This window comes from Mugil cephalus, chromosome 17 (assembly GCF_022458985.1).
Source record: "Mugil cephalus isolate CIBA_MC_2020 chromosome 17, CIBA_Mcephalus_1.1, whole genome shotgun sequence".
Taxonomy (NCBI): Eukaryota; Metazoa; Chordata; class Actinopteri; order Mugiliformes; family Mugilidae; genus Mugil; species Mugil cephalus.
In genome coordinates, this window is record NC_061786.1 from 17,829,626 (window position 1) to 17,851,768 (window position 22,143).

The 22,143-nt window shown below is 42.4% G+C and overlaps 2 protein-coding genes across 2 annotated transcripts in view; both read left to right on the top strand.

Moving 5' to 3' along the window:
* Positions 1–14,947, top strand: part of plekhh1 (pleckstrin homology domain containing, family H (with MyTH4 domain) member 1) — a 33,917-nt gene extending 18,970 nt beyond the window's left edge. Inside the window, exons 9-30 of the mRNA XM_047611849.1 lie at positions 52–130; positions 1,088–1,179; positions 1,284–1,431; positions 2,248–2,384; positions 2,469–2,579; positions 2,820–2,906; positions 3,186–3,344; positions 4,697–4,777; positions 4,916–5,095; positions 5,197–5,308; positions 6,299–6,411; positions 7,534–7,710; positions 7,857–7,954; positions 8,048–8,225; positions 9,233–9,388; positions 9,837–9,934; positions 10,129–10,270; positions 10,341–10,483; positions 10,634–10,763; positions 11,006–11,089; positions 11,964–12,110; positions 13,712–14,947. Coding sequence (XP_047467805.1) covers positions 52–130; positions 1,088–1,179; positions 1,284–1,431; positions 2,248–2,384; positions 2,469–2,579; positions 2,820–2,906; positions 3,186–3,344; positions 4,697–4,777; positions 4,916–5,095; positions 5,197–5,308; positions 6,299–6,411; positions 7,534–7,710; positions 7,857–7,954; positions 8,048–8,225; positions 9,233–9,388; positions 9,837–9,934; positions 10,129–10,270; positions 10,341–10,483; positions 10,634–10,763; positions 11,006–11,089; positions 11,964–12,110; positions 13,712–13,864 — 2,805 coding nt within the window. The 3' untranslated portion in view covers positions 13,865–14,947. The remainder of the gene's footprint in view (positions 1–51; positions 131–1,087; positions 1,180–1,283; positions 1,432–2,247; positions 2,385–2,468; positions 2,580–2,819; positions 2,907–3,185; positions 3,345–4,696; positions 4,778–4,915; positions 5,096–5,196; positions 5,309–6,298; positions 6,412–7,533; positions 7,711–7,856; positions 7,955–8,047; positions 8,226–9,232; positions 9,389–9,836; positions 9,935–10,128; positions 10,271–10,340; positions 10,484–10,633; positions 10,764–11,005; positions 11,090–11,963; positions 12,111–13,711) is intronic.
* A 2,020-nt stretch (positions 14,948–16,967) lies between these two features.
* Positions 16,968–22,143, top strand: part of slc25a21 (solute carrier family 25 member 21) — an 83,799-nt gene continuing 78,623 nt past the window's right edge. Inside the window, exons 1-2 of the mRNA XM_047611426.1 lie at positions 16,968–17,091; positions 17,222–17,310. Coding sequence (XP_047467382.1) covers positions 17,241–17,310 — 70 coding nt within the window. The 5' untranslated portion in view covers positions 16,968–17,091; positions 17,222–17,240. The remainder of the gene's footprint in view (positions 17,092–17,221; positions 17,311–22,143) is intronic.

Sequence of the window (22,143 nt, forward strand, 5' to 3'; positions counted from 1 at the left end):
CTAATCATGTGCATCACGTTTGAGTTGAATTTATGCGACTGATCTTTGCAGGAGAGTCGGATCTACGCTGTGGCTAAGTCAGGAATGAGAGTATCAGAGGCCAGTCCTGGAGCCCGGGGCCCTGGACGAGGTGAGTCCCTTACATCGAGAAAAATAAAAAAAGAAGCCACAAATTCCTGGCGTTATTTATACTGTAGCAAGGAATTAAACTTATATATAGTTTTATAACCCTGTTTGTGTGTGTGTGAGGAGCCTGGGTGGTGTTGCTTGTGTTGTGGGAAATGAGTCAGTAGTGTGAATGTGAAGAGACGTGCCATTCAGCTCGGGGAGTGTGGTCTGTTTGGATCTGTCGTTGCTGTTTTTCATGTCACTTCCTCTGGCCCCGGGCTCCGCACACCTGTGCAGGTGTGGGCACCTCTTCAGGAGCCACTGAAGATCATGAGATCATGGGAGTAAGGGAGAAAAAAGGGGAGCGCGGGGGGAAAGGCTGCTTTTTAATTAACTGCGATGAAAGGACTTGGGGTCTGGGTGTAATTACCGCCGTGTCTTCTGTCCCGACATCTTGCATTTCGTCAGGATGCAGACAGAGAGGTTTGACACCGCTTTGACTGTTCAATTTGCCGGCTGCCAGGTACACACAGCTGACTGCCAAATCACTGTTGTGGATTAAGTTGGAGCTTGCTCAGCTTATTCTGTTTCCTGGCATGTTTTTGCCTTAAGGTGCATCTGTTGTTGGCGTGTTGAGATCTCTGTCTAAATACCACAGACATGTTTTATTATGCGTTGGCTCAAAGTTTTTATGTGTATCATCTTATCAGTGGATACACGAGGAGACCAGCTACAAAGTGTGTACAATTAAAATGGATTTCTTTTGTCTTATCCTCCTCCATATTAACACAGTAGTGCCTGTTTTAGCATGCCACACATCCCCCATGCTAATATACAGATTAGCATGCAGACACAGGAGTTTTACTATAACATTAGGTGCTTCCATATGTATAATTATGTGTTCTGCATAGCATCCATCCATAGCAATGACACTAGGTTGTGTGTTGATCATTCTTTATGTGTATAATGTGTGTTGCAGTGTCCACCTTACCCCAGTATCCAGCGGCAGGACCGTTCACCCAGTTGATCTATAAGAACATCAACGTCCCAGTCTATACCACGCTAAAAGGGGTGAGTGAAATTTACACTTGTGTCTGTGCTTATGGATTACAATTTGTCCTTGAAAGGATGAGACCAGTTTTCACCTGGGTCATGTTCACTGGTATGTATTTTAGAAAGCCACTCAAATCAGCACGGTGCCCCTGCCGGATGACGACTCCGGGTCAGAGGATGACAGCAGCTCCCTGGCCAGTTTACGGACATCCATCCTGAGCCCGGAGAGGAAGGGCAGCGTTCCCGGGAGCCCACGCGCTGTCAAGAGAGGTGAGGATCAGAGATTACAATGAAAACATTTTGAGCGTTCTTGTTGGTGGATATTTAGAAGATTTTTCCATGGAAAATTAAAGCCCCATTTGGACAGACTAGGGCTTTAATAGTTTCACCTGAGGACGTCCTGTGATTCAGATATTACCCCTTATGTCTGTGTTTCATATGTCGCATTCAAACGAGATAAAGAATCTGCGTTTTACTTAAATTCACGTTCCATTGTTATGGCTCTGCTACTTTCCGTCTCACTCCACTGCGTGTCAGAGACAGTTTTAATTACTTTGCAAATTATAATGGATGTTAAAAAATATTTTTGATACTATTTATCACGGGGAAGAGATTACCAATGACCTGTCAGTATTTAAAACAGCTCCACCTTTGCCGATCAACACTTTAATAACTGATTTAATGAATTTGTCCGTCTAACCGGGTGAATAGTTCAGTAGTTCACTTTGTGCTCTAACATCTGTTCAAACTTTGAATTATAGCATACAGCCTTCATAATTCTAAAGTGACAAGAGGAAAAAAAAGCATGGGCAATTTTGCACGGGATAAAGATCACAGACAACCTTCATCATTGTTAGAAATTACCAGAGGTCCCAGGGTAAAACTAATCCTGTGTGAACAGGGCTAAAGACGGACATTACATGCATAAAAATAAGTCCCATTCACAGAGAAATGGTACATCTTTCACATATGAGAGACTATATTCTTTCTGCAGCCTTGAATGATACGCAGTTGCAGAATTCTGCAATTTCCTTTTTTTTTTTTAATCAAAGATTTTCTCAAATGTGTCTCTCTCCTGTGCCACAGGTGTGTCTATGTCCTCCATCAGCTCAGAGAGCGACTACGCCATACCTCCTGACGCCTACTCCCTGGACAGTGACTACTCTGAACCGGAGCATAAAGTTCAGCGGACCTCCTCCTACTCCTGTGAGAGCACTGGGCCTGTGAGTAGAGTCCTCCCATTGTCGCCTCCACTGCATCGATATCCGTGAAGCTGGTCATAATCCCTCCGCTGTTCGTGTCCGCAGGAGACGCTGGAGAAGTCTGGGTACCTACTGAAGATGGGCAGTCAAGTCAAAGCCTGGAAACGTCGCTGGTTTATCCTGAGGAACGGAGAGATCCTCTACTACAAATCTCCCGTGAGTGCATCTCGCCGCGAGTGTGTCCGTCTTCTTCCTTCTAAGGTTCGACTGTCTGCACAGAAAACATAGCAGGAATATCTCAAGGTTTTGACTGCAGAGCTGCGGTGAAGACACAAGTACCATCGTCACACCTGTAACTAAATTTTACAAGAATGGGTGTTGAGGTCTCTGGTGGAGTTATTTTATAATATTTATCAGAAATTGGGATTTATTGTGTGTGTCCATGTGTGTTTTCAGAGCGATGTGATCAGAAAACCTCAGGGTCAGATTGAGCTGAACTCGTCGTGCTGTATCGTACGTGGAGAAGGAGCGCAGACATTTCAGGTGAGCTGCGTTTTTAAAGGGTGCATTCCTGCCACAGAGTGTTAAAAAGTAAAGTAGAACATCCACTCACAGCACGCTTAATATAGACCTTCACCGCGGTGGAGCTTTAGTGCCGCATACCAGAGGAGCAGCTTTAGATGACATCAGGTGTAGCGTTGGTCTGGAATGTTTTCCTGGCTCATCGGAAGCTGATTCTGATCTCCTCTGACACGATGATGCTATCTCGGTCGGCCTGGCTTTGCATTTTTCCCATATTTCTCCCCTTTTTCGTCTGCCCAGTTGATTACCGAGAAGAAGACCTTCTATTTGACCGCAGATTCACCCAACATCCTGGAGGAGTGGATCAGGGTTCTGCAGAACATACTCAAAGTCCAGGCCAGCAGCCCCGTTACCGTGGAGACGGCTGCAAAGCCCACAGCCAGAGGTTGGCTTACAAAGGTCAGAAGTCACGAGTCATCGTTTAATTTGATCTTGAAATCTTATGAATAGAATAAAGAGTGGGGACAGCTAACCTGACTCTGCTTCAAATCTAAGTAGTATTCTACCTCTAAACCTAATTAATTAACAATTTCTATGCGTGAAGTGTAGAAACAGTTAGTTTTAATTTCATTGGGATATTGCATTGGCCTAATTATTCTTAGGTAACAAACAGACATTCAAGGACTGCTACAGCTTCTTGATGATTTAACAAACCAGATATAACTGTCCATTAACGATCTTTAAGGAATGCTTGCAGGCGGATTTTTTTATACTTCCCTGATCATATTCTAAGCTAAGCTAATAGGATTTACTTTTACAACAAGCGCTTACGTGTGGAGTGTGGAAATACCCCTTTAATTTCCCAGAATACAACAGGCAAACTGCCTATTTAATGTGAACAACAGTGGAATTTTTTATTTGTTTTACTATTTGATAATCGCTACTTTGTGTGTGGTTTGTGTTAACTTGTTAATTTCTCCTGAGATAAAGTCCATCATCCATCACCTCTTATCCTGTAACGGGGTCATGTGACCTGCAGCACTGGGTGGGCTGCGGTCTGGACCTGAAGGTTCAAACTGAGAACCATCCTGCTTTGTGCTAACGGCTGCGCTACCAGTCTGCCCTGCTTGACTCTGGGTTGGGGAGGATTTGACAGAACAGGCAGATTCTTGAAAACCTCCTTCACGTTGGGACACGGCCACAGGACCATAGATGCTGGAATGTTCGAGAGCTCCTTCCCCCCTTCCTTTTCGCCTCCTCCGGCTTCTCTTTTTTTAAGCTGAGGCCTGGTCTGTTGGTAAAATTAAGACACTTAAACATCTGTCGAGTGTGTGTGACAGGTCTCTGGCAGGTGACTGACAGTCTCAAGAAGAGATGATGGAGCTCATGTTGCTTCGCCGACACCCGGATCCCTTCCTGCCAGCGGACTTTGATCTGCTAGTTATGACATGACCGGTATTCAGGCAGGGGATGTTCTACCTCTTAGAGCTCAGTTAACCCTGGTGACCCCGTCGCAGGGATCCACAGCTGGGAAAGTCTGGAAGGCTGACATCATAGCTCCATTCATACTTCTGAAAGTCTCTGGAAGACGTCAGAAAGAGATGTGTCATCTCCAGCTACATCATTTTCATTTTGGAAGACATGAAATGTCTCTATGCTGATTTTAAACGATGTGCGGACATCTGGTCAGGTTTAGAAATTTTGAATAAACTCTTGATCTCGGTTTCAGTGAATGCAAAAACACCCAATTCGATTATTGCTGTTATGACAAATCGTCTCGTCTCAAAAGTTTTCTCATGCTACTGTTTCAGGTCAAACACGGACACTCGAAACTGGTGTGGTGTTCCTTGGTGGGAAAAATCTTCTACTATTATCGCAACCAGGAGGACAAGGTTCATAAAACAAGCCTCTCTTTCTTCACTCCTGAATCGCCTTAACCATCCGAATTCAATTTAGCCCTTTTTTTTAACCTCTAAATGTTTTTTTCCATTTAACGCCGTGTCCTCTTTCATCCTTTCTGTCTGTTTCAGCTGCCTCTGGGTCAGCTCCAGATGCGAGAGGCATCGGTGCAGGAGGTTGACCGCTCCTGTGATTCAGATGAGGACTATGAGGCGGGAAGCCGAGGTTTCCTCTCCTCCCACTGCACCTTAGTGGTCCAACCACGAGACCAGAGTCCTACGTACCTGCTCATAGGCACCAAGCAGGAGAAGGTACCACATCAGTTACTCCGTTACTCATCCAAAAGAACTGAAATCGAGGCTATATTTTTTCCTGTTGCATATTAATGAATGTTGTGTTTTATGTTTTATAGGATACGTGGTTGTATCACTTGTCTGTGGCTGCAGGTAGCAGTGCAAACTTCAAAGTAGGCACAGAGTACGAGCAGCTCATTGGTAAGCTCCTGGATGCTGAAGGAGACCCAGGTGAGAATCCTCCTCAATAATTAATAAATAAAAAAAAAGAAAAAAGTCACCATTGATTTGTTGTTGGTTGGTTGGTTTTTGGGAAGCGCTTTGACTTTTATTGGTCACTACCTCAAACTCCTCAGCCAGTGTATTCATTTTTCAGTTAGAACACAATAAGCTGTGTGAATCACAGGACTAATGGGAAGAAAATGCATGTGAGATTTTTCTTTCTTAAGAAAAATTAAGTAAAAAGTTACTTTGCAAAGTCAGCTGTTCCTTCCTTCTTTCTATTATTTTGTCCGGTCTAAGAAGTGTGATTTTGATCTTGTGTTGTAAGTTAGCTACGACGATGAATGATTTTGAGTATTTGCTCATTTCTTTTTTTTATATATATACTTTTTTTATTTTATTTTGAATATCAAAAACAAAGAACACAAGGTCATCCAGGGTGTCACATCAGGATAAATAAAAAAAAAACAAACACTACATTGCGTGTCATACATGCATTATGGTCATATAATTTTATACAATTTGCAAATGTTTTCGGGTTATAGCTTTTTGAGTTTTTGTTCCTTGCTTCTGTATTAGATTTGTTGCTGAAAATATGAGCAATGAGTTTATTTCCAAGAAGTACAAAAGAACAAAAAGTGAAAAGCAATCTGGTACTGGTACTGTGTAGTTTTTTTTGTTCTGGAAATATCTGCAAATAAAAACAGTAAATGCATTAACCCAGGGGCTCAGACTGGCACTTACGTCGCTCTATTTAAGTAAGTGCATTAAAATGTGCTCAGTAGTATTCCACGTGTTATTTTGATCTCCGGTGTCTGACGCCCGCAATCCACACCACAGACGCTGTTTACGACCGGAGCAGTGTGTGAATTTCTGTCAGCCGTGGAGTCGTTACAGCTCTGAAACTCAATCTTTGTTTGTGTGCGTGCGTGAATTGCTTATGCGTGTTGTGTCTGCGTGCCTCCTCCTCCTCCTCCTCCTCCTCCTCCTTCTTCCCAGAATCCGTGCTGTGGAAGAGCGAGGCCTTGAGCTTCTGCAAGGAGGGCCTGCGCTCGCCTCTCACCACCCTGCCCTCCGAAGCCCTGCAGACGGAGGCTCTGAAGCTTTTCAAGGTCGGCCTCTCCACCTCTCGCCCCTCTCTCTGTCTGTTTCTTTTGTTCCACTCCACTTACTTTTGAGCCTCCTTTCCCTTTTATCCCTTTCACCGAGTCCCTCTTTCCCTTTCTAGCCTTTCTGTCTGCTTTTTTTTTTCCACCGCGAGGGTCCGTTCAAGGCATCATCCATCCCACTCCAGTTTGTCCCCACTATAGCCCTCCCTCTTTTACCCCCACCTACTCCTGGATGTGCTCTGTGGCCTTCTTTTTCTCCTCTCCTGCCTCTAAACCAGATCAAAGGCTCAAGGCTGAGGGGCCCAGCTCATCAAAAGTGTTGAAGAGAGATAATGGGCTTGATTATCTGCTCTGATTGAGGCTAACCGTTCATGTGGTTTACAGCCAATGTAAAAGCTGCCTCCCCCTTTTAAGAGGAGACATGGGAGGTCAGGGCCATCAGAGAGTGGCAGCAATGGATATAGAAGCCACAGGATGGGGCGGGCGGGTGGGCAGGCGAGTGAGGGCAGGGGGGGTTCAAGAAATGAGATCTGAGCCGAACAGGGATCTTGTAGGGAGATGGCAGATCCTTTTCCTTTCTTTTCAACTTTGTAGCCCTCAATGTGCCCACCCAGGAGCCCCCCCTCCCCCCTTACCCCCGCGCTCGATTCACGCTCCAGAGCCCCACCAGCTACAGTACGAGCGCAGGCAGGATTGAAGGCTGAATGGGTCGGCGCTTTCTTTGACCAGCCAGCCTTAATAATTGTCCCAAGCGCACACAATGACACGTAATGAATGGAGGTGACACGCTCTTCAAGTCTCTGCTCCGCTTCGTGTCTTTGAAGTATTAATGAATGTGATAAAATGGCTTCTTTGTCTTCGACTGTCCCTGTGAATAATGGCAAAATAATGAAGTTCATGTGTCTTTCCTTTTACTGACCTCACGCCTCATGATTTTTCATTATTTTTTTGTAGTTTTTATTCTGAATTTCACCAAACACCAAACGTTTTTTTACCAGCGTTTATTCATCTGTTTTAAGTAGTACTGTTTATGCCCCGCGCCCACATTTCCCGACGTGTCTCTGCCTCCACCTCCTGGCAGTTCAGTGGCACCTCACATCCGCTCTTTGCTTCTCCTTCTTGCAGTCCTGTCAGCTCTTCATCAACGTGCTGGTTGAGTCTCCGTCTGTGGATTACCACACCTCGCTGGCCCAGAATGCTTTGCAGGTGTGCCTTACCCACCCAGAGCTGCAGAATGAGATGTACTGCCAGCTTATCAAACAGACCAACCGTCGGACGCCGCACAACTACTCCCTCACGCAGGTCGGCTGGATGCACAGAGAGTTTTGCAGCGGCAACAGTGCATGATAGAAAACGAGTGTATTTCTCATGAGGGGAAAGAAAAAGAGATTTTCAGCCACTCTGTTTATAAGAAGTTTGTAAGATTATGTCTCTTTTTCCTCCTGTAGTGTTGGCAGCTGCTGTCTCTTTGTGTGGCTTTGTTCCTTCCTCAACAACATTTCCTCTGGTACCTGAGGCAGTACCTGCAGCACAACGCTGACCCAAGGTGAACTAACTCAACGCCTCCTGTCGACTCCCAGATTCCTTGAAATTCCTTTTTTTTTAAAGTGTGTTTTCTTTTACATTTCCTGCCACACAGGAACGAGGTGGGGAAGTATGCGGTGTACTGTCAGAGGTCTCTGGAGCGTACTCTGCAGAATGGAGAGCGGGAGGCTAAGCCTTCACGTATGGAGATAGTCTCCATCCTGCTGAGGAACCCCTACCACCACTCACTGCCTTTCAGCATCCCAGTTCACTTCATGAACAACACCTACCAGGTAAAACACTTGTATTGTATTATACCACAGACACAACACTGTGCATCACAAGAAGAGGCAATACAATACGTTACGACATCTATAACACAACATGACACAATATGATTTGAAACAATACGATATGATACAACACGATACAATACGATAGCTACATTACGTGACATGATATGACACAACACAACATAATACGATGCAATATGATACCTACGTTGCGGCATTACACGATGTGACATGACACAACATGATAGGATACGACAAGATATGATACCTACCTGCATTATGACATGACACAACACAACATGATACGATGCGTTACGACACAATACGTTACCTACTTTATGACATGACACGATACTACACACCACAACATGACATGATACTACACAATACGACACGATACGATACCTATGTTACAACATGACATGATATGACATAACACAACATGATATGATACGATACAATACGACGCGATACAATACGATACCTACATTACAACAGGACACGACATGATACGATACCTACGTTACGACATGATCACAACACGATATGACATGATACGATAGCAACGTTACACCATAACATGATACAACACAACATGATACGATACGATGTCTAGGTTACAACATGACACAACATGATGCGATACCTACCTTATGACACAACACGATACGACATTATACGATATGATACGTTACGACATCATAATTTAATTTTATAAATATCGTAGAGACACAGATTCAGGATTTACTTGAATCGTGTTTTAATTCATTCCACACACTGCCAGTTTCAGGTCCTATTAGGAAACAGTCAAAACTCCAACAACATTTTAACACATCATCATGGACGGTCCAGTATGAAGACCTCGAGCAGATAATGATAAAACGTTGCTGGAGGTTTGACCACTGCGGCATCTGAAATTGGCATCTAATGCTGTAGCTCTAATAGCGGCTGAGTCTGGAGCTTTTTCATCAATGGGAACGGTGTGCGCTCTCTGTGTTCTCGCGCAGGTCGTAGGTTTTGACGGCTCCACCACAGTGGAGGAGTTCCTCCACACGCTGAACCAGAGGATTGGTATGAGGAAGCCACAGTTGACTGGGTTTGCCCTTTTCACTGATGATCCGTCTGGCAAAGACCTGGAGCACTGTCTGCAGCCCTCTGCCAAGGTATGACGACGGGTCACTGAGCATAAGTGGATGGAAGAAACCCGCTGCACACCACTGAGGCTTCTGGCTTTCCGTGGCGTATCTAGACAAATCATCAGATTCAAGTTAATAATTTAGCGTATCGGTCGTGAGTAGTTTGGGACTATTTTGACAAATTGAGTCAGTATTAACTTCTTGTGACTTTTAGCTTTCATCCTAGTCCAGTGTATTGTAGCCTTCCTCTGTAATTCAATTCCACTTAATCATGGTAAAAGTAGTGGTTCCACTTCGTTTTCATTAAATTAGGTTACTAAAATTGTTCCATCATGTTCAACCAGCCCACAAAAGAGAGTTCCATAACTCTGTTTCTGAACAGATCAGTGTCTCAAGATGTAGTTACTGCCACAAACGTATAAGGACAACAAAGGGTCTGTGTGCGTCTGACTGGAGCTTTTATTCCCTCTGCCAGATCTGCGATGTCATTTCCAAGTGGGAGCAGGCTCTAAAGGAGCTGCATCCTGGGAAAAACGAGGGCACACGGATTGTCCGACTTACGTACAAGAGCAGGTATGACTTCTGTGTTTGTATCTGGGATTCGGGTTACAACCGCCGACATCATTCACCATGTGGTCGTAAAGATTTGCTTTAGATTTGCTTGCCTTTTAAAACAAAACGTAGGCGGCGAAACATAGGACTCTTAGAAATTAAGTAAAGTCTAGGCGAAACGGGAAATGGCATTTTGAGTTTTTCTTTCTGTGCAGGCTCTGTTTCAGGTCCCAGGTGAAAGGAGAAACGGAACGAGAGCGCCTCCTGCTGGCGTACCAGGTGAATGACGAAGTTCACCAAGGCCACTTCCCTGTGAATAAAGAGCTGGCTCTGGAGGTGGCTGCCCTCATGGCACAGGTGCGTGAAGTCAATAAATGAAAGTTATTTGGGAAAAAAGAAATAGTGCTGCAGCTCCATCTTCTTCCAGGTTGAACACGGTGATCTGGAGCGGCCCGGTGCCTCCTCTCCTACCGGCTCGCCTCAGCCTAAATCTCAGCTGATTCTCCTGCAAGCCCTGGAACGCTTCTACCCCAAACGCTATAAACAGGACTGCAGCTCAGAGCAGCTCAGGTAAACTGAACAGTGCAAATACGCTTCTTTACCGAGAACTTTCAATTAAGTTGTTCAATTTTTAGAAAATGTCTGGCACAAGTCTGGCACAAGATGAGATCAGGGTGTTAGTGAAATGTAACCCCGTATATGTTGCTTTTCTCCCTGTAGAGATCTTGCTGAGCGTCTGGCCACTAAGTGGTCAAACTTGCGTGGCTGCAGTGCATCAGAGTGCGTGAGGATATATCTAACCGTGGCTCGGAAATGGCCCCTGTTTGGAGCCAAGCTCTTCAGCGCCAAGGTAAAGTGTGTCTGTGCTGTGTTTTCATGCTCATCTGTTCAGTCTGATAGAAAACAAGCAGGTGCTGTTGATGCAGACGCCATCTTTCATAGTTAATTTGTTTGGCTTGCGCTACCATGCGTCACGCTTTCATGTCCCGGCTGGACGGACATGAGACAACGAAGCCACGCAGAGGATGCTGTAATGTTTGCTGTGTCGATTACATCTGTAAAACAACTTTTCTATGTTTCCTTCTTCCACAGCCTGTCCCCCCCTCTCCCGTGGAGCAGAGCCAGGTCTGGCTGGCAGTCAATGAGGATGGACTGTGTGTGCTGGACTACACAATGGTGAGCTTCAGACTGTCTAGAGGAAAGTCCATCAACGCAGGCCGTTGACGTTTCCATCTTTTTAAATTTTCTTTACAGCTTAAAACAAAAAAAAAGAAAAAAGTTTGCTTTTAACAACTGCAGCGCTCAGCTGGATAGGCCACAGCTGCATAGCTTTTTTTGACCCGCTGGTCTGGAATAATTTTTATCCTGCGGTGTTTTCAAACACCAGAAATCCAAAGGAAAATAAAATGGCCAGCCTCCGATTTGACATACTTGACCCTGACAGACAGCAGTTCCAACATGTAAACTATGTTAATGTGAGCTCTGTAATTTTCGGAGGCCGCTGTTGATCCAGGTCATTCTTGGTCTGGCGCACAAGCGTCGATCATGTGCTTTCAGCAGACGATTGCACTATTTGTTTATTTTAAAGTGCAGGGAAAGAGGAAAAGAAAAATGTAAGGGAAAAGCAGAATATGTGGCTGGAAATTATGTCACACATCTTCATACTCGATTTACCCCTTAAAAGAAAAACAGAAAACAAGTAGAATAATTTCCAAAAAGAAACCGTTTCTCTACAGCATAGGTCTTCAATAGGGGGTCCATGATCCCTGCAAAATCTTTGGTTGAGACATTTTTACATAGATTTTTTTTAATTTTCCCCTAGAAATTTTAATTTATATACACGTTAATGTGAATCCAATATATTTAAATAAGAGAAGTTAACAGTGCAGCTCGCCTCATCAGCCAACCCTCAGTCAGTTTTTTTCAGTCCTTTGCCTGAAAAACGCTGAGGACCCCTGACCTACAGCGGAATCAGCATTTAAATGTGAACACGCTCCCTGTTTACATCTGCCTCACTGCACATTTAAACACACTGCTTTCACTTTCTCAGCACACGCTGCTCACGTACTCCTACCAGTCCGTGATCACGTTCGGCGGTTGCCGCGACGATTTCATGGTGGTCACGAGCCAGCAGAGGGAGCCGGGAGTTGGGAAGAAGAGCGTGGAGAAGCTGGTCTTCATGATGGCTAAACCAAAGGTACGACATGAGCGTGCACCGTTCTCATTGACGTTCTCGTTGACGTTCCCGTCGACCTTATTGATTTGTTGACGTTCAAAGGTCCAGCCAGGCCTCCACTCTGTTCATGCGATGCTGTCAAAAGCCATTTTCGTTTAATGATTTAAAACAGCTCTCGTACCATATGAGGCACTTCTGCATTTTCCATGTGGCATATGGAAAAACTGGAGAAAAAATATTGTTGTTGCTCTTCATTTTATAAAAGCAGTGAATAAACAGTTCATTCAATGTCCTTTTGATCTGGGAATCTGCTCCATGTTTAATTTTAGGATTGACCGGGGCACGAAAGAACTCTCCAGTTTTACCTTATTAAATTATGGAATCCAGTTTGACGGTGACAGTTTGTATTCACTATTCAGAACATAACTGGGAACAGAAAGCCTTTTTGTTGGCCGGTCTTAACATGCCGCTATGGTGGGCTCATTTACGGCTTGACCTGCAAACTTTGAACTGATTTTTGTTTGGTGGACCCAGTTTCGACTTTAAACGAGAGGACAAACACTTGTACTATGTACCCGCGAATGTTCTCAGTCATCCAGGTCATGGTATATCCTTGACATGTTTCTGTTAACAACCAGTTAGCTGTTAGCTTCTGATGGGTTATACCCACAGAGGTCTAAAAGTCCAGTTGCCTTTTTAAACGCTTTTTTGACTTTTACTATAATACTAGTAGCTCAATAACAGAGGTTAAAAAAAAGTAAATTCCTTGTCTTTCTTGGATAACAGATCCACATTAATAACTCCACTGTGGAAATTTGTCAAGTAGCATGACCTAATTAACAATGTATAGCCTCATCACCTGTGGCCCACTAGGAGAGTGTGGTGGTTTATCATCTGTTTGACTAAGAGCCACAGACAGACAGAAAGTGATTAGAAGGTGAAGATGAAGCATGTGCCTGTTTGGCTGAGATGTGGGCTTTCGCAACAATATTTAGTGCTCCCCGGTCAATCAGTTCACCTGCTGTGTTCTCACCACCCCGGCCAAACAGAGCCGAGGGACAAGCGCTCCTGGTTTCGAAACAACGACCTAGATCTGAAAGCCCCCTAATTCACTGCCTCGTTTTCGCTAACGCCGCTCCCGCTCTTCATACACACTCAAGCTTGCTCAATAGCCACTGGCCTTGCTTGCTGAACTGGGAGGAATGGGCCAAGGTTGCATTTTGTGTTTCCAAATCGATTTGAGAAATTGCACTGAAACTTAAAAAGGAGGTTTCTGATCTAAAGCATGAGCAGCTGACGACTAAAGGAAATAATGATCCCGGGGTACAGTCTGGAAAACTGACTTATCCACGTCCACCTGTTTTCACACAACTGAGAGTTAATGAAGAAAACCGACTCCTCTCTTATTTTATGTGCAGAATCTCAGTGGAGTAGTCATCTTACTGCTATAAGTGACGCTAACGGGGGATAAAATCACGCTTGATTTGAAGATCAGTTGGGGTTCCTCAGGTTTTTTTTTTTTGGGCCACTCTCCCAAGAATCAAATGAAACATATTCATATCATAATGTTAAAGCCATTAAGCGCCCTCTGATGTGCTGCCTGCTTTTTGCTCTCATCTCAGATACTGGAGCTGACTCTGCTCATGGCCAGCTACATTAACCACTGGAACCCCAGCCTCCCGTCCGCCTCTCCGCAGCCCCTCGGCCACTGGGACGTAGACAGCCGGCACTTCCCCGCCATGAACTACACCACCAAGGGCCCCACGCTACTGTGAATAACTGGTTGACTACAGGGAGGCTTGATGACAGCAGACACATTCAGCGCTCGGTTGTATGTCCGATCATTTCCGGTACGCAGAGATAAGTGTTTTTGCATATGAAGATTTAGTTTATTAGTCTTTTTAGACTGTTTGTTTCAACAATTCCTCCTTTGGCGTCTGGTCACTTCTGGATTCATTGTTGGAATTGGATATCACAACTATTTTTGAAGTTTGAGGAACAGATGTTACTGAACTTTTCACCAGAAAATGATCACAAGTAACCATTAATAAATAAGGGTTTTTAAATTAGAAAGGGACTGATGTGGTGTATAATGGTACAGATTTGTAGTGTTTAGTGTCTTAATTTGATATAATCCTGATCTTACTCTAAATTAGGGCTAACAGTTAACGATTATTCCCATTGTAGATTAACCTATTGATATTTTTTTCAAGTTTATTCAAATGGTCTAAAACTCCCAAAGATACTGGATTCTACAAAGCAAAAGTGAAAGTAGTCAGTGATCTGTTTTCTCTTGCTCAACTTGATCGAGTAATTTTAACTTCTCTGCTGTAAAACAATTTTTTTTTTCATTAAAAATAAGGCTAAAAAAAATATGGTCATATTTACAGCTCTGTTTATTCTTTGTTTTACGTAGACATTTACTGTTAGAGCTACATAAAAGTGATGATGGTGGCAATGTGTAAGACATCTGTGAAATTGTTCACTTTCTGACGGTCCTCTAGTTTCATGTGATCTGAGAACACACACAGTATATTTGTAACCGGACCACTCTGTGATTTAATGATCAACAAAAAAGAGGCTACCGGAATCTCTTTAATGACTTGAACTGTTATGGATAAACCACTGTCTCGCTTGTGTTCATATAGTTATTTATTTTCTCTTTAACATTTTAGGGCTCAAAGAGAAAATGTCATGTTTGAATGGGAAAAAACCTCCAGTTTGCTTTGTGTAGCAGAGTAATTTAAGAGCAAGGTATGAGTGACGTCTGTACTAGAATGTGTCACAAATGTTTTAAAAGGCGACGTCTTTATGTTGCTTGTATGGTTGTGGTAATAAATGATACAATCCTCTGTTGACTTTTTTTGTGAACATTCTCTGACGCCTTGGTGTAGTGTCCTTCTCAGTGGTGGAAAGTACTTTTACCAGGTACCGTGGATATTTGGAGTTCTTTAATGTAGTAAAGTACTTCTCTGTGATCAGAAAAGAAAAATATAAAAACATTGTAAAAGCGTGTTTTTGTTGAACATGTTTTGTTCTTGAATGCATCGCTCATTTCTTGGCTTATTTTCTTACGCTGGAACAAAACTTCCATTTAAAACATAATTTCCCAGGAGCACTGTGTGCTCAGGAAACGCCGGGTTCGTGCAATACTAACAGAATTTATATTTTATTCAAAACTCCTCCCGGAGGAAAACACAAAGAACACAGTTTCTACATGGCGTGTCACTAAAAACTTCTTCTCCCATTCATTGTGTCCATAAAGTAAATAGTTACCGTGCGCGCTGGTCGTACACAGCCTTCCCAGTATACTTGTTTTACTGGAGCAGGGGTTGTACGGGTGGGAGCTGCTCTGCTTTTTCTTATCCAAGGGGGTCAAAGTGGTAATGGCGCTTTCCTGCCAAATATATGCTGTAAATCGCAGGTTTTTATAGCTTGTCTGAAGCTCGCGTTATTCCATAGCTGCTCTCATGCAAAATGAAATACTCATTATAGGGCTCAGAGCTGAATCTCAGCCTGCCTTCATTTCTCATCAAAAAAGAAAATAACTTTCCCCTTTTTTCTTTTTTCCATGGTGCCATGCGACTCGGGCCACATTATTTATAAGCGTTAAAATCAAATTGAATTTAAAGTAAAAGATTCCAGTGTTGTGGTATAGATGTACATTTTGTTTTGAGTTATGAGTTATGACAGAGGCATGGATTGAAAAGCAGTAGCTGTAGTGTACTGTTTACATCCACTGTATCTTTAAAAGCATCTTTATTGTGAGACGCTAATAATTTTCATTAATTCATTTGCCCTGATTATTTTCTCATTTTCTTCATGAATCTATTTTTTTTCTTTAGTAGTTCTTGTAATCCCTTGACAAAATTCACATCAACAGTGTAAACACAAACATATTCATTTACTATTGTGGAAAAGGCTACGAAAAGCACAAAAGCAAGTTTCAATCCCACAGTGCAAGTACAAAAAAATACAACTGAAAAAATGTAAATGTGCAAAGGTATCAGTTTAATTTTATTTATATTTTGCATCAGTAATAGTCAAAATGTTTCAAGAAACTTTACAGAACCCAGGGTCTGAAGCCTTCAGATCAGCAACTCATTCATATTCAAAAGCTTATTTATTTGTTTCAGTGTTTCCGGTCATCCCGCTCACCTGCAGCTTGGATGTCAGGACACTGAAGAACAGTGAAGACTGAAGGCCTAGTGTGACCTTCACAGAGCCATTAGTTACACTCGCTCTGTTCTTTGTACAAATTTGCACAAAGGGAACACAGAGCATTGACACAATGATAAGTTCTGTGCTTTTAGAGACGAAACACCAGACTGATTCTCTTGCCATCGAGTTAATGCCTTTTGCCAACACAGGGTATATACAATGTCACAAGATAGTCACAAGTGAGTTGGCTGAATAACGCATGGATATATTGTGTGAGGTATCATAAGGTGTTTTGCACAGCATGAAATCCTGTAAGCAACGAACACTGGGCAGGTTGATGGGGCCAGAACCACAGATCAGAAACATGCAGCTCCTCAGATCACACATTTACAGTCTGTAATGACAAATGTATTAGTGCACGATTTTGTTTGCCATCAGTCATAACATTATGACCACGTTCCTAACATTATGTAGGTCTACTTTGTGGAGGAGCAAACTTGTTATTAATTCTTAAAAGGTGGACCATTAAAGTAAAAAAAAAAAAAATTGATTTGGGGGTAAAAAAAATAATGTTAAAACTAAACCGTATTTAAATTTATTGGTGAGGGCGGCTGATGGTTTTTTGCATGTTCTAATTTCCATATTCATATACTTAATTGCTGTGGGTGGGTGGGGGGGGTGTGTGAGCCACTAATTGACTCCGTGTTAGCTTTAGCCTTTAGCCTGTAGCCTGTAGCCTTGGAGAGCTATCAGTGCAGCTCTTCTCCTTGAGCTGCGGCTTCAGACCAAACTTTGAGTCGAGTCGTTGGGACGAGGCGCAGAGGAGCAGAGGAGACCGCAGGTTAGTGAGCTGTTAACCATCCCTGGAGTATAATATTACGCAACAGCGCGACAGTCTTGGACTCTTTACAGCAGCAGGTTAAATGTAGACAGATTGTAACACTTTGTGCATGTTTGCTTTGCTGCGGCAGAGCACCTAAAACACCAGCGATGACAACCAAGAAGCCGCAGAGCCTTCTCCGAGAGGCTTCCCATCAGATTATAGCCGGTGGTTCCGCCGGTAAGTCAACTAATACTACACTTCTACTATTTTAGACCACAGATTATGCAATACCTCCGAGAGCATGCTGCCTAATGAAAGTTGTAGCATAGCTGCATATTGTTGTTGTTATTATTACACAAAAATGTAACAAATGAATGTGCGTGTTCCTCGGATAGTTTTGCACAACTCGTAGCATAATGTTTCAGGTTGTAGTAGCACAACAGACGAAAAAATCAAATAAAATAGTTATGTCTTTACCGGAACAGTTTGGATTCAAGCAGTCAAAGATCTCGCATGTGTCTTCAAGATAGTTCCCCTCCTTTCAAGTATTGTAGTTCTTCCGGGAGCGAGGAACCGGCGGGCCCGGAAGTCAATAATGCGCATGCGTTCAATATTTTAAGGAAATTGTAGTGTTACAGCAGCACATCATCACAATAAAAACAACAAACAGCCCATACAGCATATCATATATAAGAATATATAAATAAGTTGAATTAAATAAACATATAAATGCAGTATTATGGGTAAAAACAGTTGCACATCTGGAATAAAAACTACTGATCATTAAAAAGCTGGAGGCAAGCATTTTTTTTAACCCTCCTACTTCTATAAGGTTCATGTTTACATTTGACACGTTGCACGTAAAAGCAGGGCTCCGACTGTCTCATTGTTTGCCTTTCTTTTTCTCTTTTAATGAATATTTTGAACAGTTTTCCAACAACTTGCAAATATCGCACCAATGACCTGCTAATCTACCTGCGTCCTGCACAGAGGATGGACTAAACCTCTTGTTTAGCCTGTGTACAGGGGTGAAAACACTTTTATTCCCTGTCAACATGACAGTTAAGGGGTTGCATTGTAAATATAATCCTGACATGTGCATTGACGACACTCTCAGTAAGCGTTTAGAAGGATCTGCTGGAGGGCTGTTCTATTAAATGCCGTTAATTTTAGATGAATGTAGCGAGAACCAAACGAAGTTACAAACTACCGCTGCATTGTTTCAACCTGCTGCTGCACTCTGTTTTCAGTACAGTATCGGCTGTCTGTTAGACCAAAGCCAAACAGTTTTGCTTTTAAATTAACACGATAAAGGAAAAATGTCGAAACTAGAAAGTCGACAGATGATTACAAGATAATCTTTTATCCTGCAGAAGGCAACCGGCGGCTGTTACCTGTCAAAACAAAACTGCAGCGTGTCAGGACCAGCCTTTAGCAGAACAGAGAACAGATCGTTGAGACCTGACACTGGTTTTTGTGAGTCTGATCATAGCATCCTTTCAGCATTATTAGTGTTGGTGCATTATTTGGAATCCAGTCAAATTAGCAACTAACGTCAACTCCTGACACGGCACATGTGGAAGCCATAATTAACACCATGCCAAAAAAAAAAAAAAAAGTCACCGCCTAACCAGGAAGAGAGCAGAAGTGAACCCTCTTGACTCGTTGCTCAGTTTTTTTTGTGTTTTTTTTTTACAAGTTTAACCTTCACATAAAAACACCCCTGTTTGCAGCGAGTTAAAAGTTCATGACTGAAGTGACACGTTGCCAACTTCTGTTTGCTGAGGCAGAGAGGCAAAGTAAAGATACGGAGAGAGATGTCAACCAGTGTGGATGCTACTTAGACTCACATTTTTTTTCCAAAAAAAAGGTGAAGTAACACCTCTGTGAAAAGATCTCAACATAAAAATAAACATCAGAACTTTTGTGAGCTTACAGTAAGATTTAAAGCAGGAAAATTGGATCAGATTAGATCAGTTTTAGATGGATGCAAGTAAATGTCCTGCAGAACACCAGTGGAAAGCATGTGCTAAGTTGCAAACCACAGCTTTGTACATAAAAGACTAAATCTTTGGACATTAATATGTAAAAATATGTACAGGGATAAGGCTTTGTTCACATATATTCATAAGATGTGGGAAGTTGGAATTGTTTCTGCTGCTGTCATAGATCCTGCAGCTGCCGTCAAGTCTTTGGTCGTGTTGTGTATTTGCGGTTTACCCTTTGCGTATGAGTGATCGTTGACCCTTCAAAAATATCCGCTGTGAAAGTTTAACTTGAGTCGTCATAACACTGGATGTTCAGATGGCCAGTTCGGGGTTTTGTCTGCCTTATTTTTTTGGTGGAATAATGAATGTGACTCAAGAAAATGTTGATGCGACCGCTTTCTTAAAACCTTTAACCTATAATGTTCTCGGTGATATTGGACTTTGAGTCATTTTGGTAGATTTTCTTTCAAGTTTTTGGTTTCCTCAAGTATCTAATTTCCACCACAAATTTTTATCTCTCATGTTGTTTAATAACTTATTGAGGTATTATTTCATACTGTGATTTATCTGCATTTTAAATTGAGGATATATATACATTTTTTCCCCTATATGACTAGACAGAAACGATTCAGTGACTTGAAGACTAAAACATTTTTTCAGTATTTATTATATTTGCCTGCTTGTAAAAATATGACACTTTCTATGAGCAGGAACTGGTTAGTAATGGGTTGAAGGGTTGCTTCATATACCAAACTTCAATGACCCATTCACTCAGTGCGGATCACGGCCCAGTCTTGTCTCGCGCTGTTAACACTTCATTGTGGAACTTTCATCTCCTCCTTCTGGCAGTGGGAGTAATTACACAAACACTGTCGACACATACATCTGGTGCACATATCCGTCTTTTCTCTCACTGCTTTCCAAATAGGAAAAGCCACATTAATGGCCATCTGTGTTTGTCCTCGCTGTCGATCACTTAATTGTTGAGACTGTAATCCTTCGTCTGTATCCAGAGTTTCTTTTTTTTTTTTTTTTTTTTATTGGGGCATCGAAACCGTTTGTTGGATGCTTACAAAGTTTTTCCATCGTCACACTCTCCACCCATCTTCAGTTGCCAGTTGACAGGTGCGGCGTAGAGACTTACGTGCTACTGATGAGCTTGGTCGGAATTTTGTGAGTTTTTCGGGCATAGGTTTTGATTTACACTGATCAGGCATAACATTATGACCACTGGCAGGTTAAGTAGATAACGAGCATCTACTGGTGAAATGAGGGTTGCAGAATTTGCACGGTTTTAGATTTAGATTTTAAAAATTACAATTTGGCCAAAGTCAGTACTGATGCTTGTGCTGTGTTTTCAGGCTATTTATTCTGGCATTTGTGCCAAACCAAACTTATATGATGCACTGACAGGTTAAGTAGATAATGAGCATCTACTGGGAAATGAGGGTTGCACCATCTGCACGGTCTTGCACGGTCTCGGACTTGTATTTGTGTGGATGTTACTTAGACATGTAACACCCAAATACACCAGACGAGACCTGGCCTCCAAATTCACCAGATCCCAAACTGGTCAAGTATTTGTAGGATGATCCACAGAGGCACCTCCCCTCAACCCATAGGACCCAAAGACCCCCCCACTAACAACCACAGGACACCCTCAGAAGGTCAATGTCCATTCTCTGATGAGTCCCAACTGGTTTGGAGGCACAAGGGAGACCTACACAATATTAGTAAGGTGGTCATAATGTTATGCCTGATTGGTGTATATTTAAAAGCTTTGGAGTTAATGGTGTAATTTTTTTTTACACCTCCAACATATCAGTACATTATATTCCAGGTGTTTTACATTTTTACAGTCTGATACTTTACACATTTAAGTTTTTTTTTTTTTGAGAATGACCCAACAGTAGCAGAGTCTGTTTGCTGCAGCACTGATAGAAATAAAAGGCTGAAATTGTGACTTTTGTGGCCAGAGGTCACTTTTTTTTTAACACCTCTCTGCTTATTATGAAGTATTGTGAGCGTGGCTTGTCTCAGGTGTTTTTAATGGGAACCGTGGTGTCATATATAGATATATTATCGCTGCTTGTCCCTCCCGCTGACCCCTACACACAAGCCCCCTGGGTCTGACAACCCGGTGTCCTGAACCGGCATCTCGGAGCTGAGGGGTTCTCATCTGTCCTCACCAAGGACGATGGGAGCGTGCAGGGGACAGAGGTTCATACCTGAGCAGAATGACCTCAGTGATTCTTTCTCCTCACTCCATCAGAGCTTTTTTTTTTTTTTTTCCATCTTCATTCACTGTTAACAAGGATGGAGGGAGACCGGTGGTAATTTATGTACAGCGCGGTCATAGGGCTCGAGTCAGATGTGATTTAAGAGGAGAACGCTGCATTTGGTGAAGTAATCTGATCGCAGTTTGACAGTCTGTGGTTAAGGCAGCTCGTTTTTTGACATTTTTTCAGAGTTCAGCGCTTTGGTGACAACCTCTCGCCAAACTCTCTTCAGTTCTGTGATAAGCTGACAGTTTCTCAACTGTGTATGTGGGGGCCGGCATCCCTCCAAGTATGTAATAGGAAGAAACTGATTTTTTGATTAAAGTTTTAAAGTTAGACAAGTGCAGATGTGACCTGTAGTTTAGTGTTTATACTTCTGACAGATGAGATGACAAGTTGCAAGTCGACTCGGCTTTGAAATCAAAGGTTTATTGTCACATATTCTTATGTGACATTAAACTAAATATCTTTAAATAAATTGAACTGTTCCTTTATAATGAACCTTATAGGGATGCACCAGTTTATAAACATCAATACAGTCTGATATTCACTTTGTCAACTGGACAGTGGACATGTTTATCTGTTGCATCAATTTTGCACCGGCTAAATGTTGTGTTGGTTATTTGCAATCTGACTTTCACAATTTCTGTTTTATATTAGTTTATTTTTTATTAATATATTTTTTTTTCTTTTGCTGTTATATTGTAGCTTGTTTCCTCAATTTGTAGGATTTAATTTATGTTCATTCAAAAGTTTGGTTTGGCAACAAATGCCAGAATAAATAGCCTAAAAACACAGCACAA